Raw genomic sequence first — 27,062 nt, 5'->3', positions numbered from 1 at the left:
AGCTAGCAGTTAACATTGAGTCCTATGAGCCCAGTTAGTCGCCAGCGAGGTGAAATGTGCACTGCCAAAACTAGAAAACGGTTGGAAGTACAGGAGAACGGTAAAAGCCTATTATTTAACTCAAGGGGAGTTGTAAAATGAGCTTATTTCCAAAAATGGAACAGTATCACTTTAAAGCAATGGTTCCTACTCTCCATTTCAAGTCACTATCCTTCAAGTCACTATCCAATAGACCCTCTTCATATTGGTGCACTATCTGCATGTTCATACATGTCAAATACTCACACCAAGGCCATGATTGTCTGATTAGTGTACAGTATCAACTCTAAAATACCCTGTCTATAGCAGGTTAATGCTCTATAAAGTTGGGAGGAAAGACCAGACAGGACAATGCCTTTGTGATATGTCTTCCATATCGCATCACAAGATTTGAGGCATAGACCCCTTTGCTTTGGTTTCAAAACACAGACATTAGACAAGCAGTATTAGTCTGCTTCTCTGCTGAAATAAACCAATACACTACTTGACATTCTATAAATGCGTGGGGGCATCATAGAAAGCCGTTGCGACGCAGATAACACAGCCTGGCACATGTATATGTAGTTCCATAGGTAACTATACTGTTTAGATCAATGAAAGAAGAGAAAATCCCAGGGAAGCAGTAGTTGTTGCTGCCCATTCACATATGTGTATCATTAATGCCATGGTAGGAAATGTAGAGTAGGCCGGGGTGATTTCGGTAGCAGGCCAAGGGTGCAGACCTTGCGGCATAATAGCAATGTGATGGTCGTAGAGCTTAAATGCTGGGCGTTTCGCTTTAGTGTGGCATGGTAGCCCATAAAGTAGGCAGCATACAGGTTCAACACGGAGCCACAACTCCATTCTTTAGGCACTCAGGTGGCCCAATCACAGTCTGAGAAAATCTGGAATCACCATGGCCACCCTGCCAGCCAATCGGAATCCTCCGTCCATTCACCAATCTGTGCCGTGGCAGTATACGAGGGAATCGTAGGGGTTTCCATGGCAACTGTAGTGCCCCCCCGTCCAATCCCTCCCTCGCCGCCTCAGTCACTCTGCAGCGCGACAGGGGGCATGTCCAGGATCTCAAACATGTCGTCGATGACCTGCCACAGGCAGTTGTCCAATGGGAAGTCGTTGTCCACCAGGTTGACCAGGAAGTAGTTGTCGTGGATGTACTGGATGATCATGCGGGACGGCGACTCGTCCTCGTACAGCTTGGCCCACTGCTCGATCCACAGCGCAAACGCCTCGTCCTGACAAAACAAAATACACAGATACATCGTTTATCATCAAAGATTGATCCAGCCGGAGTTATTTCCCGAACATTTCCTGTCTACTCGCACACTGTCCTGTAATAATAAAGGTCAACCCCCCAAAAAATAAAAAGATCGATCCACAGCGCAAATGACTCATCCTGAAAAAAATATACAGATACATAGTTTATCAATAAAGATCGATCCACAGCGCAAACTCATGCTTAGAGAGAGACACACATACAGTACAGTGAAGCTAGCCTGATTATCATCGACTTTCAAATCTCTTCGAGACTTGGTCTGACCAAGAGCATAACAATTAACATTTCCCAAACAGCCTCCCTTGGTTTGCTAATGATTGTTTGCTTCCCAACAAAGAGGGAGGAGTTCTCGTATTTGCGGGAACTCAGAAAGTCAAAAGCATTTGCTCTTGATCTGACTGGTAGCAACGCTGAGTGTAAATACCGGTACCTCATTCTCAGATGGAAAGTCACACACAAAACGTTATCAGAGAAGAGGAAAATTCCACACGTGTTAGCCCCGTCATAAATACACTGCATCTTATCTTTGCGGTAAGCTAAGCATGTCAAAGCACAGTTCATCAGAGACAATAAAAGAGGCAAGATGCTGGCTTGGGTGCGTAGTGTCTCGTGACTGGTCCCGTCATTACCCACACTGCACTGCTTTAGACTCAACACACAGCAACATTTATTGAAGACATCCCCTTGACTCTTACACCATGCTGACGACTATGTGAGAAGGTGTGTGTGTGTGTGTGTGTGTGTGTGTGTGTGTGTGTGTGTGTGTGTGTGTGTGTGTGTGTGTGTCCGAGCATGCAACTGAGAAGCAGCATATACATCAATACTTAAATATACAGTATATTGACCAGCAACAGAATGACAGAGAGACAGATACATTTGTGTCCCATTAGGGCATCAAGGTGACAGTGATGTCAGAGATTCTTTAAGTATATAGAGATATGCCAATGTAATACGTAGGTTGCTATGGTCACCTAACATGACCAGGTTCCGGTCTGCCTAAAGGGGCGTGTCATAATACTCCTAGCATTGGATAGGACAGTCCTTAGGTCTGCCTAAAGGGGGATCTCCCCCCCTTGCAATTGTAGAACCTGGAAACAATGGGCCAATGGAATCTCTCTTTCTACTCTCTCTGGTGACGTCAGAGCCAAATCCCCACCCACCTTCCAGAACATGAAGCTGACGGGGTCGACCACGGTGGGCTGCACGATCTCCCTGCCAGGGAAGATGCCCCACGTCACAGCGTTGGGCTGCATGTCATGGGCATTGGTGATGTTCTTGCCCTGGAAAGACAGACAGACAGAAAGAAAGAAAGAAAGAAAGAAAGAAAGAAAGAAAGAAAGAAAGAAAGAAAGAAAGAAAGAAAGAAAGAAAGAAGAGACAGACAGACAGACAGACAGACAGACAGACAGGTCAACAAGCGGTAGCATGTTGCACGAGGGAAAAAACTAGTGATGTCACTTATTTGGTTTGTGTGTGTGTGTGTGTGTGTGTGTGTGTGTGTGTGTGTGTGTGTGTGTGTGTGTCTTACATGGACATTAACGATGTGGTAGTTGACGCGGGGCTCATATTTCTTCAGCACCTTCAGCAGAGCCGTTACATTTTCACTTGACGTGAAGAACTCAAGATATGCCTGTAAACATACAGTGAATAGGGTTTACTTAAATTACACACAATATATAATGCACAACAAATATGATCATCATTTTACTGGAGATCAGTGATGCATATTGTGAGTCAATGATTCTGCATCCATGTCAATAGATATTTAAAGGGACACTGTGCAGGAAATTGTCAAAAAAGGTACTGCAACTATGCAGCTCATTGAAACTGGGTTGCCAATTTTGATATTTTCATGAAAGTTTACTAAGAAATAAACTAATATTTTCTACTACAGTCAGTTTTACAGCTAAAAATGGCTATTTCTGGAAATTCAAAATGGCGGACCATGGAGAAGATCCCCCTTTTCATGTATGAAAAGTGCAATTTTCCCAGTCATAATGAACACTTCGAATTTGACAGTTTGGTAAGTATTCATGAAAAAGGTAACATTAGTGAATGGGTACCATGGATTCTGGAAATAAACAACTAAAAATCCCACACAGTGTCCCTTTAAATATGTAATCTGCATCACTGCTCCTAGAAAGTAAATGTCCTTGGCTGTCCAGTCTTTTCCTGTTAATATGTTGTTGAGCTGAAATGGAGAACAATCATGAAACTGAGTGGCAAGGATGACAATGTTGATTGTCCTCAAAAGACACAGAGTAGAACCAAGATACAGAGGAGACACTACTAAACTCTTTTCTTGATCACACCAGGTCCACATTAAGATTACGCGAGTATTCCAAGAAAAATGGTTAAGTGATAAACCTGGAAACGTGCAGGCAACCTTTCAGAAAATGAAGACTCCCTGTTCTTCTATTCGATTTACAGCTACCTAAGGTAAGCTTAGCCTAGTGTACCATTGAACTAGTGTTGCACCGATACCGATACCAGTATCGGTGGATCGGCACTAAAATGGTGGTATCGGTATCGGCGAGTACCAACAAATAGGGCACCGATACCATTTACAGGTGCTTGTATGACACTTAAACAGCCTTGAAATTAGTTATTTCATAGAGGTATTTAAAAAGTATAAAAAGTTTTGCTGGATTCACTTTGTATTAGTCTTTTTCCTGTTTCACAAAGGTAGGCAGTAGCCTGGGCGATATGGACAAAAATGTATATCACGATATGGATTATTTTATATCACGATAGCGATATGTATCACGATATAGCCAAAAAAAAAAAAAAAAAAAAAACAGTCAACCAGTTTGACGGACAGGGTCGAAAAAAATCTTTCATCGCCTGTTTTCACCAGTCATCTTGTTTCCCAATGTGAGAGTCCCACGAACCAAGAACACCACAGATGCGCAAATTGCGGGCATAAACAGCAAGGTTCACGTTAGCCAACTGTGGCCGGACATTGGCATGAATGACCGGCAAAATAAAATGTGACTGGACAAAATGTCTGACAAAAAATGACTGTAATTAGTCAGTTAATTATATTAGCGCATTTTACATAGGCCTACTTAATGTTACAAAATACCAGTAGGCCTAATATGAAACTGAACAAAGCTGAAAATATTTGTGAATAGCCTATGTAAGAACTTGTTATAAACAGCACGCAATAGCCTATTGCTTGCTCTCGTCCCCACCAGCGTTGTCCCCAACCACGTTATGCTTCCCAATAATCACTTGACTCACGCTGGTTGTCGAGGAACAATTCTGTTTGTTGTATTTTTACCAATATATCAGTGAACACAACAAAGGGCATTGCATGTGCAAAACCGTTTCATGCCCAGAAGTCAAACCTAACTGTTTGGGACTCATGCGCAGCATCATAGCATCGAGTCACTTTAACTTTTAGCCTACCTCTGCTGAAAAATGGTGGTGGATTTCCAAGTAGGCTACAGAGGGTCAAGTTAAACATTTCAGAGAATGATGTGCTCACGAGAAGTCCCAGTGAAAGTGCACGAAGGGCTTTATAACTGTTTTCATCACCGGCCAAAATGTGTAGCCCATAGTGCGTCGTACGGAACGTGTCAATTCCATTACTTTCGAGATCCATTGCAAAGCAGAGGTTGTGTAGGAGAGATGCGCTTCACAGAAGCGCAAGGGGGAGGGGGGCTCGGGGGGGGAAGTCTCGTGCTCAGAATCTACAAAACAGCGCAGGTAGGAATGCCAAACTTCACCGCAGCATCTAGTTGGCTCATTTTTGGTAAGTTGTCCAACGCCTTTTTCCAGCCATGATTCGCACGCTTGCTGCCCGGTGCTCGTCACGTTAGCTGGCAAGGCAGTGGCTAGACACTTTTCCGGGTACTGCACTCTAGGGGGCGCCAACCGAGGAGTGACTGCAGACTCAAAGTTTGAGTCAGACTGAATAGGCTGCGTGCGCTCTCTCGACAGCATACGACCAGAAATAAATAATGGGAGTAAAACAATAAAATAGCCTAGTTTGGCCCACAAGTAGTTTTAAAATTATTTTTTGCACATGTTTACAATCATAAAATGGCTATATTATGAGGTGAAATTATATTAAAATGTGTATTAAAATGTGTAATAATGAAAATATTTTTTTATCACGATATAAACGATAGAGGAGAAAGGTCACGATAGACACGTTTCTCTCGTCCTCACGATATGTCTCGTCATATCGCCCAGCCCTAGTAGGCAGCAGCCTGACAAAGCCATGCAATGATTTTACATCCAAGTAGTATGCACTACAGCCCTTCATATATCATTTCAAATAGGGTGGTATCGGTATCGGAATCGGCCGATACTGCACAGCCAGGTATCGGGTATCGGTATCGGTGCAACACTACATTGAACCAGGTTTGTGGAATGCACCCTGGGTTTACTGAGGACACAGAAAGTCAAAGAATGCACAACGTTTCGGACTAAACGTCCTTCATCAACCACAGTTGCCACCACTGTGATGAAGGACGGTTAGTCCGAAACGTCGTGCCATTAAATATTTGGGAGCATTTAACAGTGTTGCGGACCTTTATTTACTGAGAACACAGACACACACCAAGCCCTGCAAACACCTCTTGGAATGCCATAATCCCTTGGCTCCACCTGTGCATGTCACACCACCTTTATCTCACGTTACAATGGCAGATAACACTGCTGGCGCTAGCGGGCATGTTTACACAAAGTACAGTAATGATTAATGGCACAGCTTTCTAGCAACCTTCCTGCAATGGGGACACTTGGAGACGTGTGTGTGTGTGTGTGTGTGTGTGTGTGTGTGTGTGTGTGTGTGTGTGTGTGTGTGTGTGTGTGTGTGTGTGTGTGTGTCTCGTGTCAATGAACTTGTGTCAATGAGTTCACGGTTTCCACAAGCCATCACCTTTACCCACTGTTTAGCGCTCATTGATCTTTTTCCATGAAATACTCATTGCTTTCTAGGGATCTTCGTGTGGTGGGGCAGTTAATTCTGGGAGGAAAGGAGTGTGTGTGTGTGTGTGTGTGTGTGTGTGTGAGAGATGGAGACCCACTTTAGGTAGGTGAAAGGGAAGAGACCTCTTTAGACGAGAAGCCTTACAGTAGAGTAAGCCTAAGCAGCCATTCTGGTTGACAGAAAGGCATAGATATCTACACCTCCCAGTGTGTCCATGTCCATCGTCATCATTACCCAAACAGTGCTTGCTGGAATTTCAATACAAACACAAACTCTTTTCATTATGACCAATTACGACTATTCATGGTATTTGAACTCTTCTCAAGCATTTGAGACGAATGAATCAATGGTGCGAAAATGTTGGTCACTGGTAAATTGTGGGTCACAATCAAGAATAGGCACCCCACTCTGAACAGCTATTACAGCCTAATGAATGATGGTCAAAATGTTCCGATTTTGAAATATGGGTCCCGAATGGGCACCTTCTGGAAGTCCTATCCTCCCTGTCTCAAGCCTCAAGCCCATGATGGGGTCAGTGGATGGCTTAATACAACGTATCGAGTGTAGCCCCAGCCTCAAACAATACGCTTGTTCAAGAGAGCGATTCAGATTCAGAGCTATGGACATTCCACCTTTTGGAAGACATATCCTGAGTAACTATCAAACTATGATAATGTGCTATGTAACAGCTTTGATTGATTGTTTCATTGATTGGTTGGTTGGTGTACTGATAGGGTACAGGTCTTTTCGTCGAATGGATTCTTGAGAGGGGACCATTCGAACAAAACGTTGGACCATTCGTATAAGGCAGGGGATCTTTCGTCGAGGACGTTCCGTCTACCGCAAAAGCCTACGAAAGGTCCTTAAAATTGAACTAAAGATCCTTAGGTTTCAACTAAACATCCCTTCAGCCTGCCTATATTAGAAATGTAAATCAGCTTTTTTAATGCTCATTTTAACGGGTTTTCTTCAGCCTGCCTATATTAGAAATGTAAATCAGCTTTTTTAATGCTCATTTTAAGGGTTTTGTTTATTTAAATATGTAAATCAGCTGTTAAGTTTTGTTTTTTGTTGATTTAAACATGTAAATCTATAAATAAAATGTACTTACTCATTTTAACTGGTAGGGCTATGTTGTTGGTTTTTTTAACGTTTAGGCTATGTCGTTAAATTTTTTGACAATTTACGTTTACGCCCTTACATTTTTTGACAAAATATCTAGACAATATTTGAGAAGCTTTTTTTTTCATGTCGTTACATTTTTTGACAATTTACGTTTACGCCCTTAAATTTTTTGACAATTATCTAGACAATATTTGAGAAGCTTTTTTTTTCACTTTTACGCCGTTACTTTACTCCCATCTGCGGGCAGAGAGGCGGGACCAAGCACAGCCTGCTCGCTTTGAATCAAAGCAGGGCGGTTTAATGTGTCTAGAAGTAGGCTATTGACCCTTGTGCTCGCTTTGAATCAGAGCAGCGCGCGTCTAGGCTGTAGACTATAGTGCATCTAGAAGTAGGCTATTGACCATTGAGCACATTGTCATGCAGCGAGTTTTCTGACTTTCCGTTAACTTTTTAGATGCGAAGCACCAGCAACAAGAGAAAGCTGTCTCCCGACACTTTGATGTTTCTGATTCTGAATGACAACAAATAGTTCGCGCATGAGCCAGAAAACAATATAGGTCCTAACAGTGTTGAAAACATTACAGAACCCATGCACCTGTGTTAAGCCCATGGCTACAGTAGAGAGAGAGAGAGAGAGAGAGAGAGAGAGAGAGAGAGAGAGAGAGAGAGAGAGAGGTTAAATCGCTACGTTAACACTGCACAGGAGCGCGTTCTCTCTCCGCCGCGTAAAGGTCTTTGCATGAACAAATGAAATGGTAATTGAATAATAGTTTGCCAGTATTGCAGGGTGTATTAAACCCAGTGTACGTTGGGGTGCAAGGGAGAGCAAGGAAGAGAGCAGCATCTGTGATTAACCGCTTCGAAATGTGTGCGTAAAACCTGCTGTTAACCAGTGGGTTTTGTGAAGCTTGAAGTGTACCGCATTAAAAAAAAGCTTTGTTTGATGTCGTGTTTGTATTTTACTTTGACGTTGCCTATAGTCCTCAGTTTATGGGTATTTTCAGTTGACCCCCTACACGTTTTCTTTCTGTCATGTAGGGTATTGTAAATAAATCGACCGTATTGTTTCTATCATTTTGATTTCGGACTTAATTTAGCCCTTCAATCACCCCTCTCCAATTGCAAACTTTACCCTGATAGAAGAGCATTCGCTACCCTGCACGTACTCGTTAAGCACTTATTGTCTGACTGATTTTGGCTGCTGCGAATAAGGTAGGTCTATCTTATAAAAAAAGGGTCTGTCGTCGTTTTGGCTGAAGGTTGACACCACGAACCAGATGACAATTGCAGTCTTGCCGCGGGTCTTGAACAGTGCTCTCTCTTTCCGATTCAGATTGCTTCTTCTGAGAAGGCAACTGGCTACCGCAGGAGAGGGGAAAGGTGGCAATATTATCCACAAGCTTGTTGGATAAATTGTGTTTAGCCTATCAATGAGGTTCTGGAATATTTTGTAGTGCATGGGACATTGACAAGGAAAGGTAGCTATTATATCCTCGTGAATAGGTCTTCGACTTTTCAAAATGCCTCCTCTCAACATTCAACATGTAAATGGGTTATTCTGTAGTCCAACGCTATCCTGGCAGGAGAATCATTCGTTACAAATACTGCATACACACTCAGCAATTGTGTCTGTTGGTTTTTGCCCTCCAGGTCTTCATAAAATCATCTACCACCGCTGTGATAATTTGACTACACACCGCTGAACAGTTAACAGTTTTTTAGGCTACTGTATTGACAATTGCAGTCATGCCGCTTGTCTTGAACTGTCTTTTCCCGTTCCATATCGTGACAGCCAGATGAGAAGCGCAAAGGTGGGGGCTATCCGCGATCGCGGAGGAAAGGTGTCAATATCCATAGCCTAACCCTTGAACTGTAGAGCAATTGTTTAGGTTCTTGAATACTTGGAATTAGCATGGAATTAATTTTCCATTAATAAGGAAACGTGTAAGATTTATCCTCAATCCTCCCCGATAATGTTTTTGTCATAGGCCTAATGTTAATGCCCTCCCCAACACACATCCACAGTACAATATTGCGACACACGCTTGGCACAATGATAGGCCTACTAAATGAGTTCAATGTTCTTGCAACACTTTTCCCAAGAAAAGTCAGTTTTCATTTCGAGATTCCAGAGCAAATCAGCTGGTACTGCGCTGCTCGCTTGCTGGACAATAAACGTTGAACTGAACCGTGTTGTGTGCGTGTGTGGCTATGTGTGTACCATCGCATGTCCATGATCGTCCGTGCTCTTATCATGCAAATGACATGTCATGCAGGCAAGGGCGTCCGTTTGATTTCAAAAGTGCTGGCCCGGACAATTACCATAAACCCGAGTAAGGTTTGAAAAGTGCTGGGTACAAGGCTACTTCCGATTTGAGGTTTCATGATAAATAGCCTAATACGCATTGGCGTATTGACGCATAATGTGGCCATATTAAAAATTAAAAGCCATCTGCGCTGTCTTGTTTATTTCTGATATCCTGCGCTGAAGTCATCTTTATCATACATATTATTAATGCAACGGTAACTGAGTGGTTAACCCATCATAACTACATGTAGCCTTGCATAATGGTGCACGTCAATTTGTTGTCATAACTTCGCTCTGTCCCTTTTGATTTCCTCAAGCAATTCATCCCTTTTGTCATTGTCCCTGTTTTACTGTTAGTCTTACGGACCTAGGGCGTATCGAAGCACCAGCAACAAGAGAATGCTGTCTGCCGACACTTTGATGTTTCTGATTCTGAATGACAACAAAGTTCGCGCATGAGCCATAACACTATATAACATTGAAAACATTACAGAACCCACGCACCTGTGTTAAGTCCATGGCTACAGTAAAGAGAGAGAGAGAGAGAGAGAGAGAGAGAGAGAGAGAGAGAGAGAGAGAGAGAGAAAAGTGAAATCGCTATGTTAACACTGTATAGGAGCGCGTTCTCTCTCTCTCTCTCTGCCCGGGTTTTTTATTTGCTTTGTTTTTAAACGACAACTCTGGTCTCATAAACACCCGTTTGCTTCTGATTTCTGTGGCAGTTGATTATTAGCCAACTGTAGGCTGTGCATTGTTGGTTGATGCAATATTGTCTGTGCAGGTCACTGTTGGTCAGTTCTGGGAAGGTTTATGCCTACATACTACCAATGTCAGATTTTAATGGAATGACATGTCTCGCCCCTCTTCCAAACTGACACCAGACAGAAAAGATAGGCTACTTTAAAACATTAACATGACTCCATGTTCAAATAGAACCGAAAACAGTTGCAGAGACTGTTTCCTGCAGTGTTTCTCAACCTTTTTTTAGGCAAGGCACCCTTTCAATTAATGAAAAATTAAGGCACCCCAAACCAACAAGCCGTAACATGGCATCGCATCCGATAACACACAAGCTTAGAAAAGTAACACATTTGGAGACGTCACACGACCTAGGTTCGAAGTTGCAGCTGACTGGGGCTATTTAGGCTATTGTGCGTAGATAGCAGATGAAATATTCCACTGACCAGCATTAACTTATCAATTGAGTCAAATATCTATTATATCATTCTACATAATTTATTTATCAGCCACGTTTCCAGGGCACCCCTGAAGGGTTAAAGTATTCGCTAATGGGCATGAAGTCTTGTCATGCAAATGACCTGCCGTGTTCAGTGGAAGTCATCCACCCTCCCACATAGAAGGCAACCCTTTCAACAAAGCCACGCAGAGTGGACAGTTGAATGCTGCTTGAAATAAGTCCATAATGAATAAAATATTACGCGCAACGTCATGGATGCAGGATCATTCACTGGACTGGACACTATTGTAAGATGTGAAATAGACCACGATTCAGGAACGACAGACAACAGGAGTAAAGGTTATGGTAGTTTTATTTTTACAATTTCATAAAATACAATTAGGAGGGAAAAACCCCACAATATCCATGCAGCCAGCAGCGTCTGTAAACTGCTATCGTCTTTGAATAAATGAATCACAATCTGGAGACACTCGGACGATAGTAGCCTACAAAAGTTAAGTTAAGTTAAGTTTACTTAATTCAACTATAACACGCGCAATAGCCTACCCAAATGCAACTTACCTACAGTTCCCAAAGCGACCGGCCGCACGCAATGGATACCTACTGCCTACGTCCCGGCACGACAGCTTGTAGACAGTTCAGCAGCCCCTGCCCCACCCCAGCGCTTAGCGCACAAGTCTACACTATTGTCCAAGTGTTGTTATTTCAAGAAAGCAAACTGTCACTGTCCGCCGGCCGCTGTCGTGACATCTTTTATTAACACTAGTATTGTTTTAACAAGTGAGGAGTCCGTTGATAGTTTCCTTAAGGGTGAAGTAGCCTGCTCTTTAGGCTAGCGTTGCCTCCTCCAGCCAACCATTCGGCGCACAGTGTTCAGACTGTAGCAGGATGATAGGCTAATGATGATGGTCAGGGCGCACATCAGTGCTTGGGTTGTCTATACTTTTATCTGGAATACTGTCGCCGATCAGATAGAAATGATCCTGTTATGAACCCGAGTTTAGTAGATATCGCGCAGTGAACGAGGCAGCCTGCAAACAGTTTGAAGCGCAATGTGGCTGTAACAAGTTAGAAAGTAGCCAAACTCTGTTGCTTGTTATGAGCGTAATGGTGGGGTGGCGTCCGCGCCAATGTCATATCCTGAGCGTATTGCTCGGTGCGTAATTCCAAGAGCAGTATAATGAAAAGGAAGAAAAGGAAGATGATGGGCTAGACCCGAAATGTTTGTCCCCTGTCTGTCGGTTTTATTTACTTTTTTCGGCTTTGTTTACAGTTACAGTACAGTTTTTGATTCTGCATTCAGCTCCAGTGTGCGACTCCTTTCTTTCTTTTTAAATTATGAGTGTTCCTTTCTTTGTGCACGCTATAAAATGGCAATAAACCTGTTACTATAAACTACTGGTTAACTTTGTATGCTTTCTAATGTTGGTAAAGGCGGGATAAGCGGGATAATGTATTGTCCACACGTGACTACGGAAAATATATTTCCTTCGAAGCGGAATAACAGCACTCCGCCTTCGGCATCGGGGGTGTTATTCGCCCATAGGAAAATATTTTCTTATAGTCACGTGTGGACAATAAATTATCTCTTACCTTTACATTACTGTTGTAGGCCTACATTTTAAAACATTTCGTCGATATTGTAGCGGTGCAACCGACTGTAGTTTTAAGTTATGAGATGGGCGCCAGTAAGGCAGCAATAAGATTGCCGTTACCTTTCCAAAATGAATACAAATCAGTGATCAACACATTAGAAATAACTCAGATCATCACAACGAATATCTTTTCTTATTTTTAGTAGTGCATTTTTGCAAAATCCTTGTTTGCAGACTTGTGCGCTTGGTCTCAATTTGGAACAGCTCACATCAATGTCTGGCTTTAGCGATTCTTGCAAATGGTGATCTTCTCGGCACACTTCATGGTTCCCTCTCTCTTGCTCTCTCGGCTTGCTTCCTGACAGTCTCACCCGCCATTTGAAATTAACCCCATTTTATAGGCTGCACATGTAGTGCACAGGGGGTAACGCTGCTATCTCACTCCGGAGGAGGCAGAGGCAGTCTGTTACAATATAGTATATATAAAATAAGCTATAAAATAGGCCTAATGATAAAAAGGCAGCCTGAACTAAAAAAAAAAAAAATAGAGACTCACGCACGCACTTTCTACTAACCCCAACTCCGATGAAGTTGGGACGTTTGGTAAACAGTGAATAAAATCAAAATGCTATCATTTTCAAAACATTCAATCTATTCATTAGATGGAGAATAGTGAAAAGACAACATATTAAGTGTTAAAACCGAGAAAAAATATTGTTTTGGGGGACATATGTACTCATTTCTAATTTGAGAAATCCAACACGTCTCAAAAGAGTTGGGACGGGGACAATAAATGGCAGCAAATGTCGAGGAAGACTAAAAACAAAACAAAAGACAACACTTAACAGTTAAATACATTAACCGATGAGATGATTTTATATAAAAAACAGTGTTAATTCCTATCTTGGACATTATTTCACCAGCTTAAATGGTGGGTGTATTCCTTGTCATGTTTTGCAATGTTTTCCTTTCTGTAGTGCTTACAGTGTGACAGGTCTTGACCAAAAACCCACCATTTTATCACATGCTGGTCCTTATGATGGAGCCAAACTGTTAAAACATAGTAGAGAATGCAATTTGACCTTACTATGTGGCAGTAATCGAAGATCTCCCTTCAAAATATAATGCATGAGTGGCTTTTCATGCTGTTTAAAACCCATTTATACCATTCAGCACTGTATTTAACTCTACAGATGAGTGAGAACATCTTAACCAATTCACTACTGCATCCGCATGCCATCATGGAGGCTGACTTTTGAAGCTAGCACTAACACAAGTTGGATGGTCCATTTTCACTGTAGCACAGGATGTGCAATGCTCTATTATTGTCAAAAAGAATGGACTTCTACAACTTCTGCTGACTTCTGTAAGCAAAGGGCAGTTTCCCATGTCTTCTGGGTCTATTTCAAATGAGCTCAGGTGCTTAGGAGAATGTTAAACCCCTCTGTCATTTTCATGCATTAAACATTCTTAATATGGTCAATTTTCAATAGCTCTAGCACTCCAGGAATTAGAGTGAGACTATAGCCAATATATATTTCATGATGTCATGAACCTATACAATGATTTTATTAACAAAAATATGTCTTATATACACTCAATCGTGGTAAATCAAAGGGAATTCAAAAATGTATGTAATAACTATGGTAATTATTCCCTTTGCATCTTTAATTCTGAGTGACTCAGCCTCTCTGTGATGATCTTATACCTGGACACCTATATTGTCCGTCAGTACAATTCATTTTGAAATGTTCTTCTTTGTTGTTTTATCTTATTTGGATGTTTACTAAATGTCACTGATCCCCGTCCCAACTCTTTTGAGACGTGTTGGATTTATCAAATTAGAAATGAGTACATATGTCCCCCAAAACAATATTTTTTCTCGGTTTTAACACTTAATATGTTGTCTTTTCACTATTCTCCATCTAATGAATAGATTGAATGTTTTGAAAATGATAGCATTTTGATTTTATTCACTGTTTACCAAACGTCCCAACTTCATCGGAGTTGGGGTTAGTACATGGTTCGATTTTTGTTTTCATTGCATTGTGGTGGTAGGCACACAAGTTTGATAAAATATAAAAAATAATAGGCTAATAAAATAGGCAGACTAAACTAAACGTCTGCCCAGTTACACGAAAGGTCTGCATGGGTTGAACGTAACGTCCTTAGGTCTTCTACGAAAGATCCGCAGGTACTGCACGAAACGCCCCATGCCTTCTACGAATGGTCCAACGTTTTGTTCGAATGGTCCCCTCTCATCATTTCATTAGACGAATCGTCTCGAATTCTACTGATATAAGATGAGGTTCATCTCACGTTTTAGAAGTCGTATCTTTAATAACTATCAAACCATGATAATGTGCCATGTTAATACTTTGCTTTGATTGCTTTGATTGATTGATGTGAGGGCCAACTCACCTTCTGGAAGACGTATCCGCCGGGCGGCCCCCAGCCCACGATGGGGTCGGTGGAGGACTTGCCGTTGATGCTGGGCTGGGAGTTGATGGTGAGCACGCCGCGCCGGTTCACCTTCTCCAGCTCGTCCTTCAGCAGGTTGGTCTCTGGAGCCAGGGGGTCGTCGTTCCAGGGCAGACACATCACCTGGCGGAGAAGGGGGAGAGGAGAGAGGATGGCAATGAACATGGTCACTTTGTGAATACAGACATACACACACACAGTCGTTCCAGGGCAGACACATCACCCGACGGGGGGGGAGAGGGGGGAGGGGGGACAGGATGGAAATAAACATGGTCACTTTGTGAATTCATGTGTGACGGCCACACACACAGACACAGGGTCGTTCCAGGGCAGACACATCACCTAATGGGGGTGGGGGGGGTAAACATGGTCTCTGAGAATTCATGTTTGAGAATTCACACACACACACACACACACAGGGTCGTTCCAGGGCATACACATCTCCTAAGGGGCGAGGGGAGGTACAGGACGGAAATAAACATGGGTCACTAGGCGCGGAGTCTCACACACACACACACACACACACCACCGAAGGGAAGGGATACAGGACGGAAATAAACATCAACACACATGGCTGCCGTCACAAATGGACACATGGGGATGGAGGGTGGACATGGTCACAGTAACCTTGATTTTGTCAGACCAAAAAAAAAGCAAACAGACACACAGACGTTGCATCTGGTCAGACGCTTACTTAATAGATGGACACAGTCTCCTTGTGAAATACAAAGACAAACACACACAGTACACCACACACACACCTAGCGGCCATCAGACACACACATAGCATGCAAACAGCTACTCTACACACGAAGTACGTTCAGGCCGACAGAGAACCGTGCCGGTGCCCATTCCTGCCCCTAATCTCGAACGGGCGTGTCCACAAACGCAATTCTCAGCGTTCGGAAACCGGTATGTTGGTTATGGATATGAACTGAAAAATACTTTTCTCTGTGAACCTTGACAACAATATGGATGTCATCAGGTTCAGTAGGGTCACAAACAGTGACAACAGTGACAAGCGTTTAAAGACAGCCACCATACAGACACATGTTCATGCGCACACGCACACACACACCTTTGGCTGGGCCCAGGACAAAGTCATCAGAAAGGGCCCCTCACCCAATGCATCCAAGGTAATGAGAACCCAATTCTGGGTCCCCTACGTCCCAGGGCCCGGGACAACTGTCCCCTTTGTCCCCCTCTGTCGGCTTCCCTGCACACGCCCACACACACACACACACACACACACACACACACAAAGATGTGGTCACCTTGTGTCCGTTGCTGTTAGGCGTTGCGGTGATGTAGTTGGTGAAGACCTGATAGACGCTGTCCTCACTGGTCAGCTCCTCGCCCCACATCTGCAGCAGCGCGTCCTTAGGAGACTTGCTCTTCAGGTAGAACAGGTAGTAGTCATTTAGCTCGCCGAACGCAGGAGACGACGAGTTACCCCTGAGGAGAGAGGAGAAGAGGGAAGACAAGGTGAGAAGGGGAGAGAGAGAGAGTGAGTGAGTGAAAACCGAAAGTGGGTACCTCAGTCATGGAGGATGGGGAGTACTGGTTAATTACCACCAACCTTGTGTGTCGGGCGTCAAACCGGCAACCTTTGGGCTACAAGTCTGACGCCCTAACCGCTTACCCATGACTGCCCTGAGTGATTGAGTGATTGAGTGAGTGAGTGAGTGAGTGAGTGAGTGAGTGAGTGAGTGAGTGAGTGAGTGAGTGAGTGAGTGAGTGAGTGAGTGAGTGAGTGAGTGAGTGAGTGAGTGAATGAATGAATGAATGAGTAAATGAGTGAGAGAAGATCAAGCATGAGGGAAAGTGTGTGTGAAACAGAAAGACAATCAAAGTGTTTAATCCTGGAATCAATGATACTTTCTGTTTCATTATCTATCGGCAGCTCCGTGTTTCCCTTTCTGTTCCCAGAAACCCTGCACTCTTCAGGAAAAGAGATACGCATGAAACAGGGGGGAGAGAGAGAGAGAGAGAGAGAGAGAGAGAGAGAGAGAGAGAGAGAAAGAAAGAAAGAGAGAGAGAAAGAAAGAAAGAGAGAAAGAAAGAAAGAAAGAAAGAAAGAAAGAGACATACACACACACGTTTGACATTTAAACCCGCATTAACTTACCACACCCTTTTGTAAGCATGCCTAACAAAATGTTTCCAGGAGAGAGAGAGAGAGTACGTGTTATTTTTCTATAATGTACTGTACATACTTGATGTGTGTCTGCTTTTTGCAAACATACGCTGTACTCTAGACTCCATGGGACTCAGCAGGTTTTAGATAGCATTTTATTCCTGAGCAATTTTAGGCGTGTGTGTGTGTGAAAGAGAGATAGGAAAGAAAGAAAGATAGGAAAGAGAAAGAAAGAAAGAAAGAAAGAAAGAAAGAAAGAAAGAAAGAAAGAAAGAAAGAAAGAAAGAAAGAAAGAAAGAAAGAGAGAGAGAGAGAGAGAGGTTGCGTACCATCGTCCGTTGGGGAAGTCGTCCCAGTCCTGTGTCCTGTAGATGTAGCTCTTGGGTCTGGAGGCCCAGAAGATGGGACGCACGTCCTCCACCTTACGCTTGGGGTTAGCACTCAGGGCCCACGGCAGCGGCCGCCTGCAAACACACACACGCACGCACGCACGCACGCACACGCACACACACTTATTGCACTGGTCTATTTCATGACAATACGTTTACTGCAATGAGCAATAATGCGCATTAGGTCTTCGTGTATGTTTTGCGTTTGTGTTTTTATGTAAGCCGTCAGACACCTTACCGTATTTTACCTCTGGATTAATTAAAGTACTCTACTCTACTATTAACAGTTGAGACAATGCCATTATTTCAAAGAAACTGTGAAATCTCACGTATAATAAAGAGTTCTTTATCAACAGTGCTGGAAGGCTTTGCTCCTATCAGCTAAGCATGCTGTAACCTGGTGTTCCCCTGCTACACCATGCAGTGATCCTGAAATAGAAAACACATTCCATTTCTACTCAATTCTATACGATTCTATGCCATGATATTTTTACTGCTACGGTCTCAGATGTGCTGGTCAGTGTTCGAATTATCCACCGGGCTTCAGGGGGTGGGGTGACCATGTGGCCTCCATACCTGGGGTCCTCCACCCAGAGTCCCAGCTGCCACAGCACCTCCATGGTGGCGACCTCGCGATTGAGGGTGTAGAAGTGGAGTCCGTGTGTGTGTGTGTGTGTGTGTGTGTGTGTGTGTGTGTGTGTGTGTGTGTGTGTGTGTGTGTGTGTGTGTGTGTGTGTGTGTGCAGTGTTTCCCACAGAAATTTTGGAAACTATGGGGGCAGCCGGGATTTTTTTTCCCAGGGGGGGGTGTCTTTTCACGGGCCTTTTTTTTTTTTGGGGGGGGGGGGGGTATTCACGCAGTGTAAATGCAAAATGGCAAAACAATGACTACAGTATGACATTGGCGCATGGAGAAACTATAGGCCTACGCCTACATTTCAGCCATTTATATTTTGAGAAATAAGGCTACATAATACACATGCAGGGGTCTATGTAATGAAAAAAATAATAAAACAAAATAGGAGCAGAGATAACAATTTAAGATTGCTGTGAAATTGTTAACGCATAAACAAAAAGGGTCTAAGAGGGTTGGCTATGCCTTTTCCCCACACACATTCTACATGAGGGGTGCTGGTCACAGGGCCAGTTTTTCAAAATTCCTCCCATTAAAAGGGCTGAACAACATATTACACATTTATGTCTATATTCACATTCATTACACATTCATTTCTATATGCAGCCCGATGTCTCCTCTGCCCTGTCAATGAAGGCCTGTCACCTAACTCATTACAACTGTAAAACAAAGCCTGGGGAGTGTTAGTAAACTCATCCCAACTGTCCCTTCTCGGAAGGTTTTTTTTATTGCTCCCAAACCCAAGTTAACTACAACAACTTGACAAGGCTTTTGATCCCTCTCTCTTTCAAGCACTTGTGGTTTTCTCTATAGGATGTATTTACTCCAGGAGGAAAATGCGAAGGAAATCGTAATTGAAATCGCTTTTAACAAACACGGAAATCGTTTAAAAAAAAAAAAAAAAAAGTAAAAAAAATTAATTATTCTCAATTAATTAATTTCCTCAATGTATGGGAAACACTGGTGTGTGTGTGTGTGTACCTGGGGTCCTCCACCCAGAGTCCCAGCTGCCGCAGCACCTCCATGGTGGCGACCTCGCGATTGAGGGTGTAGAAGTGGTATGCGTGTGTGTGTGTGTGTGTACCTAGGGTCCTCCACCCAGAGTCTCAGATGCCATAGCACCTCCATGGTGGCTACCTCTCTATTGAGGGTGTAGAAGTGGAGTGTGTGTGTGTGTGTGTGTGTGTGTACCTGGGGTCCTCCACCCAGAGTCCCAGCTGCCGCAGCACCTCCATGGTGGCGACCTCGCGGTTGAGGGTGTAGAAGTGGAGTCCCGGCACCTCGCCGCTCTCCAGTAGCACGCGGCACATCTCCACGGCCTGCTGGATGCCGAAGTTGCGGATGGCCGCGTCGTTCTCCTTGATGGGCTCGATCACCTCCTTGATCTCCTCAGGCACCTCCAGCTTGGAGAGCTTCACCAGCTGCCGTAGCGACTGGTAACCCTGGTAACATCACATAAGAGATTCATAAAGGTTAGAGCAGGCTTCACACAACAAGTTTTTCTTCTTTTAAAAGTGCTGACCAAAATATTGTTTAACTGAAAAATTAGAAAAGGTCGCACCATGCATAGTTTTTTTTATTATTACACATGTGTAATAACAAAAAAAACCTATGCATGGTGCGACCTTATCTAATCTAATTTTTCAACACACATAAATTCCAAATATGTTAAATCGCCCCACATTACTAACAGAACGTCTGGCAGATGTCTGCCATGAGAAAATCTTAATTTGAACACAAAAATACTGGGTTTAAAATCAATCAATGTGGAGTCGTTTCCAACTATCCTCCTAAGACTGCTGCCTCTTACTTTAAATGCGTCAAATAATTGACTTGTCAGTGGCTGGTAGGCCTACTGTATATCTTGCTAAATAAGTCATTTCGTTGGACAACTGCCATTTCAGCATATTCCAGGTGTGTGTGTGTGTGTGTGTGTGTGTGTGTGTGTGTGTGTGTGTGTGTTCAGTAGTACAAGTCAGAGGGGCCAGAAAAGTAAACAGTACCCCTGAGAGCGGCCATGAAAACCCACATACTCAGCAGCACTCAGCACAACACACACGAGAAGCACACCTCTACGGGGAAGATGACGGGCCGGATAGGGCAGGTGATTAACAACTATCCCAAGGTCATCTTAAAGGAGAAATCCAGTGTAAAATGGCTTGAATAGAGTTAAAATGTGATGCTGAGGGCTAACTCTGGCCACATACCTTTCCTCCATCAGTGCGCTGCATTCCGAATTCCAAGCGCTAGTCTACAAATGGCCCTGCAGCTAAACTTACTGTACCAAAGTTCTCTATGCCTCGTTTTACATGTCAACAACCCTGTCAACTACCCCACGACTCTGCAGAATGAAGTACTGAGCAACTCTGAGTGTCGTAAATGGGTGGAAAGTAGAGCTTTATTACGATGGCTAATTCGGTGCTGACCCATCACAGCAGAAGCCAAATTTCAGGAATTCTGACTAGCGCTTGGAATTCGGAATGCAGCACACGTATGGAGGAAAGGTATGTGGCCAGAGTCACCCCTCAGCATCACGTTTTAAATCTATTTAAGCCATTTCCAGGGGTGATGGTGAAAAAAATCCTGAGCCTGAACTTTTCCCCCCGCTCTAACGATGACGACAACATACTGCATAGTGACGTAACGTAGGCCTATTTTTACACATTATTCAAACATTTAATAGCCTGTCTATGACCATTATTCAAGTCTGATAGTAGTACAAAGCCCTGAACCTGTAACACTTTCTGAAATAAGAATAATCTAATGGCTAATTATTATCAATATTTTTATTTTTGCTAACTCTGTCAAGCCTGAAATCAGGCATTGAGCTTGAATACTATCAGCCCTGCATTTCACACCGGATTTCTCCTTTAACCTAGTTTACTATTGAACCACATTTGTGGCATACCCCCATGGTTCAGTGAGGGCAAGCTGGCCAAGCCCAGCAAACACTGCTGGGAATGCCATAAACCCTTGGCTCCACCTGGGTATGGTCACACCACCTTTACCTCACGTTACACGTGTGTGTGTGTGTGTGTGTGTGTGTGTGTGTGTGTGTGTGTGTGTGTGTGTGTGTGTGTGTGTGTGTGTGTGTGTGTGTGTGTGTGTGTGTGTGTGTGTGTGTGTGAGTGTGAGTGTGTGCAGTGTCAATGAGTTCACTGTTTCAACAAGCCACCCCCTTCACACACTGTTAAGCACTCATTAATCTCCTAGCATGAAATACAGTACTCATGGCTTTCTAGGAATTTCTGGGAGGGAAGGGTGAGTGTGAGGGTGAGTGTGAGGGTGTGTGTGCGTGATTGTACCTGTATAGGAAAGATACCGAGCAGGAGATGCCGGTGTGTGCGTGTGTGCACCTGTATGGGGAAGATGCCGGGCAGTATGGGGCAGGTGATGCCTGTGTGTGTGTGTGTGTGTGTGTGTGTGTGCGCGTACCTGTATGGGGCAGGTGATGCCTGTGTGTGTGTGTGTGTGTGTGTGTGTGTGTGCGTGTGCGTGTGTGTCTGAGTGTGTGTGTGTGTGTGTGTGTGTGTGTGTGTGTGTGTGTGTGTACCTCTATGGGGAAGATGCCGGGTAGTATGGGGCAGGTGATGCCTCTGTGTGTGTGTGTGTGTGTGTGTGTGTGTGTGTTTGTGTGTATGCGCGTGTGTGTGTGTGTACCTGTATGGGGAAGATGCCGGGAAGTATGGGGCAGGTGATGCCTGTGTGTGTGTGTGTGTGTGTGTGTGTGTGTGTGTGTGTGTGTGTGTGTGTGTTTGTGTGTATGCGCGTGTGTGTGTGTGCGTACCTGTATGGGGAAGATGCCGGGAAGTATGGGGCAGGTGATGCCGATGGCTCTGCAGTCGCGGAGGAAGGTGAGGAAGGTCTCTGCCCTGAAGAAGAGCTGCGTGATGATGAAGTCCGCCCCGGCATCCACCTTCTCCTTCAGGTGACGCAGGTCCTCAGCATAGCTCTCCGCCTCGGGGTGACCCGTAGGGTAGCCTGGCAGAGAAAGAAAAAGTGCATACCTTTTTTTAACCCATTGTGTCCTGGAGCGACATATACACTGCATACAGGCTCTTGAGATTTGAGGGTTTTTTTTAATTAAAACTGAGGGTATGTTAGAGCTGAATGAACACATTATAATGCAAAATGAGGTCCTAGCTTTTAAATGCAACTTATTTCATATTTGTATGTGCTTCGGAGGCTGAGATATTTAGGATTTAATAGGCAGAGGGCACCCTTTCCCAAAAAGGGCTTAGGACAAAATGGGTTAAATAAATAAAAACCCCAGATTTTAATTTTAATCGTGCAGGAACTGTTCAGCCGGCCTGAGTATAAGAGTGTATAAGACTGTTGCCATGTTTTATGAGTGACTTACCAGCTACGCAGATGTCAAAGTAGTCGTCAAACTCGCAGCGGATGTGTTTGACCAGGTCAGTGGCGTAGCTGAAGCCTCCCTCCTCCTCCTCCCAGTCACTGCCAATAGGGTCTATACAGGGCCAAACACAAACATTATGGTTACGGTAGGGACACATACACGCGAATTTGCGAACTTTGCCATTCATTCCTATGAGAGAGGCGAAGGCAAGCGAAAGCAAGCAAACAGGAGCGAAGCGAAGCGAAATTATTAAAGAAAGTTTAATGTTATGCAAATGAGGAGCGAATTCACCTGCCGCGGCCCAATCAAATCAACAACATTACTGTTCCAACAACATACTGTTCGCTTCGCTCACTTCACCTCCTATGTGTCCCTACCGTTAGAAGAAGGATTTCTGAGTGCTCTTGTTCTCCAACTCTGTAACCTCCAAACTGTAGGTGCTCTTGAAGTAGGAAGGCTAAAGTCTTTTCATTTAGAACGTGGTGGCACTAGGGCCAGCTTCATGCAACTCCACAGGTCGACAAGGAAGTTTTAATTAAAAACCCCTTTATTTTATCTGGGACATGTTAACACTGGTAAAACCGCCAATCGGTTTCAACCTACACTGGGTCTTCATCAGGGCGTAACAAAGGAGGAGTCCATTATGTTACCAATTTTGGTACTGATCGCACACAATGCAATGAGGCAGTCCATTAAGAGAGAAAAAATGATTGTTGAGCACTTATACCATTACTTCTCTTGTTGAATTTGTTCAAATTGTTTGTCATCTCCACTTGAAAGTATCTATTACAATGTTTTGCTTGTTTTATTACATACATGCAATAGACTTGTACACTCCATACATTACCGAATATCCTTTAATTTCTCAATGTACTGTAGCATACCCAACCATCTCTATACCCATTATATTTCAATATGAGAGAGAGAGAGAGAGAGAGAGAGAGAGAGAGAGAGAGAGAGAGAGAGAGAGAGAGAGAGAGACAGAGAGAGAGAGAGAGAGAGAGAGAGACAGAGAGAGAGACAGAGACAGAGACAGAGAGAGAGAGACAGAGACAGAGAGAGAGAGAGAGAAACAGACAGAGACAGAGACAGAGACATTCCGTACATACTATACAGCTAGATCAGGGGTCAGGAAGACAAGGCTCGAGAGCCATACAAAACTCTTGTGGGAACTGTATCTGGCTTTTACTTTTTTGTCATTAATAAAACTAAACAACTTGCCAGTACACACTGTAAAATTGTTGGGCTTAATTGAAATTCATGCTCGTAATTGTATTCAGCGTTTTTTTTTTTTTTTTTTAAATGTTATGGCTCTCACGAAAATTTCTTTTTTTTTTTTTTTTTTAACAAAATTTGGCTTTTGCGGCTCTCACCATCAAAAAAGGTTCCTGACCCCTGAGCTAGATGAACAAGTTTAGAATCCTCCCATGGGTCAAAGACGTCCAACATGACACTGTCCTTCAGTGCTAACAGATGCTTTTGCTTACTGTAACTGTGAAAAAACAGGAAATTTCAAAACATTTTTTTGAAAAGTGAATGCATGAAAGCCAAGCCAAAAAAATATATTTTTTTAAAAATGTCTTTTTTTGCATTTACAGTAAGCAAAAGTATCAGTAATGCACTGAAGGACATGTTGAACGTCTTTGACACTCCCATGTGTGTGCTCAGTGCACTGCTCACCTCCCCTGAGGGCCATGATGTTCTTGAGGCCCAGCCGCTTGGCCTTGCCCAAAACAATTTTTTGAAAAGTGAATGCATGAAAGCCAAGCCAATTTTTTTTTTTTACTTTTGCATTTACAGTAAGCAAAAGTATCCGTTGCACTGAAGGACATGTTGGACGTCTTTGACACTCCCATGTGTGTGCTCAGTGCACTGCTAACTCACCTCCCCTGAGGGCCATGATGTTCTTGAGGCCCAGCCGCTTGGCCTTGCCCAGGTGCCTGCTGATGGTGTCCCTGCTCTGGTTGCAGCAGGTCAGGTGCAGCACGGACTCCAGGCCACAGTAGTTGAGCGCCGTGCTGGCGATCATCATGGACGAGGTCTCCTTGTCGGAGCCGGGGTCGCCCGACGGGTGCCACGTGATGTCGATGAACAGCGGCCCTCCGGAGCCCATGCGGTCAAACCTGGCAACGCAATGCCACACACGCACGCACCAAACACACACACACACAAGATCTCACTATTAGGTGCCACGTGATGTCGATGAACAGCGGCCCTCCGGAGCCCATGCGGTCAAACCTGGCAACGCAATGCCACACACGCACCGCACGCACGCACGCACGCACGCACGCACGCACGCACGCACGCACGCACGCACGCACGCACGCACACACACACACACACACACACACACACACACACACACACACGACCTCACTCACTATTAGGTGTCTCTTTCAAGACGCACGATAGACTTAAACACACAAGACCTCACTATTAGGTGCCACGTGATGTCGATGAACAGGGGCTCTCCAGAGCCCATGCGGTAAAACCTGCCAATGCCACACACCAAACGATTGTCCCTTGTCTGTCGGTTTTATTTACTTTTAGGGCTGGGTAAAATAATCGATTCAATCGATAATCGATCGATATCATTTAAAATTCACATAATCGATTCACAGGGCACGAAATCGATTTTTTTGCTCTTTTTCTTTTTGTTCTTTTTGTTTCATTTATTTCTATGGAAAATACCCAGTAGGTATAAGTCAATTAGGCCTAGGCCTACTTATTACAAATTAGCAATCTGTTAACACTGTCAAGCCACAGCCCTTTGACATTTTTATAGAAAAATAGGCAACAGCATCTTTTGGGGGAAATCCTTGCACCAAAAAGGGAAAGGATTGAATCGATTCGGAGTGAATCGAATTGAATCGAATCGAATCGTGATTAATCGATTCAAAGCCCTAAGAATCTAAATCGAATCGATACAGGAACATGGCTGCAATACCCAGCCCTATTTACTTTATTCGACTTTGTTTAATACAAGCTGTGATTTTGCATTCAACTCGTGGGACTCCTTTCTTCCTTTATACCATACACCAAACACACAAGACCTCACTAGGTGTCTCTTTCAAGACACACACGATAGACCTAAATATTGATTGCTTTGGTGGAAAAGGTCTTTACAAAGTCAACCACACCCATACACACCTCAGTGATCACTATTATTTATATATTCTGCTCTTTTGAATTCTTCATCTGATCTGGCGGCATTCATCTTGCACTATGTAAGAAAGACAATTCATCATATCTGCAGTGGAGGAAAAGTTGATTTTGATGTTTAGAAAAGTTTGATTTGCATATGTCTATAGGCTATGCTCAGCAATAGTTTCGCACCAACATGCATACCTCGAGATCAGGTTGACAGCTCCGCTGGCGGTGCGGGGAGGGAAGAACTCGAGGGAGAACCAGCGGTCCCCCGACTCTATCCTCCGCCTCATCTTGTCCCTGAGCCTGTCGGTTCGGTCGGCATCCAGCACCGGCGTGGAAGACCGGGAGCTCTCCCTCGAGCTCTCCCCGCTGTTGCTCGCTCCACTCGAGTCACTCCTGCTGCTCATGTTCCAGCTGGGGTCCGCGCGCTGGTTCACCATGATTACTGAGATACCAAGTGGCAGAAGTCAGTTGTCAAAATAGTGCGTAATGAAGCAGACCAGCCTAGTCGTCCCGGAAATTTGCAGGCATATCGCAACGTGCTGGTCATCTTCAAAACTCTGAACTTACGGTAACTCTACACACGAGTCGGCCAACTTGCCATGAGTCACGCACGGAAAGTAAAAGTTTGGCAGACAAAACCGCATACTTGCATCCGCTGTGTAGGTAATAAGCCAATACTGAAGAGTATGCTTACTGCGAAGTCAGTTTATGAATCAACGACCAAATGTTTATTCTACAACATACTTTGTTCAGTTAATGAACACCTTCCACTAAGAAAGTGTACAATTATAGCAAAAGAGTCAACAATTGAAGCATTGGAACAAACGCAGGAAGGTCAATAATTCAGCTTGGTTTGGTTGTACAATACAATTCAAATACGGTAAAGGAAGTTAACATTACACTACAGTCACAGAAGTTTCAAAGAGCGTCATGTGTACCGTTAGCGAGCTAACAGCTAGAACAACAACTCAGCACATGTGTTGCCGCCTACGTGCAGAACTGGCTGGCGGGGGAGCCTGCTGTAGAGTGGAATCTATCATCTGCAGCATAGAATACATCTTCCGACAATGTGAGTAGTAAAGTGTATTTTACCTTGTGTATTAATCCAGAAGTGTAACTACAAGAGTTCCGTACTCAGGTGGTCGATGAGACAGCGTGTATGTCCCCACATCATCTAAGAAGCCTCTGACAAGCGTGGGGGTCCATATTCACAGAGCATACACAAAAAAATGCAAGTGCAGAAGTGCACGTCAAACGTGCGTAATATTTGTGCAGCACGAGCAGGGCCGATGAAAATACCTAATAGGCCAGTCTACCTGAATAAAGGACAAAACATCGGACCAATTTCAATAGTAATGGTTCCTGTTTTTAAAATGACCCTTAAACCCCCTTGCATCACATATGAAAAATCTACCAATTTATATAG

At 43.8% G+C, this 27,062-nt stretch overlaps 1 protein-coding gene across 1 annotated transcript; it reads right to left on the bottom strand.

Annotated features, from left to right (window-relative positions):
• Positions 1–780: 780 nt before the first annotated feature.
• On the bottom strand, positions 781–26,824 carry mthfr (methylenetetrahydrofolate reductase (NAD(P)H)). The gene is made up of 12 exons (XM_063208005.1): positions 26,729–26,824; positions 25,832–26,078; positions 24,368–24,606; positions 22,484–22,594; positions 21,911–22,104; positions 19,315–19,565; positions 17,431–17,565; positions 16,239–16,419; positions 14,905–15,087; positions 2,844–2,945; positions 2,476–2,595; positions 781–1,274 (listed from the first exon to the last, which is right to left on the bottom strand). The coding sequence occupies exons 2-12, from the start codon at positions 26,071–26,073 to the stop codon at positions 1,065–1,067; spliced, it is 1,968 nt and encodes a 655-aa protein (XP_063064075.1). The 5' UTR covers positions 26,074–26,078; positions 26,729–26,824; the 3' UTR covers positions 781–1,064.
• Positions 26,825–27,062: the final 238 nt, after the last annotated feature.

The sequence above is a fragment of the Engraulis encrasicolus genome, chromosome 10, assembly GCF_034702125.1.
Source record: "Engraulis encrasicolus isolate BLACKSEA-1 chromosome 10, IST_EnEncr_1.0, whole genome shotgun sequence".
NCBI classification, from domain to species: Eukaryota; Metazoa; Chordata; class Actinopteri; order Clupeiformes; family Engraulidae; genus Engraulis; species Engraulis encrasicolus.
This window is presented reverse-complemented; position numbering and strand designations above follow the sequence as displayed.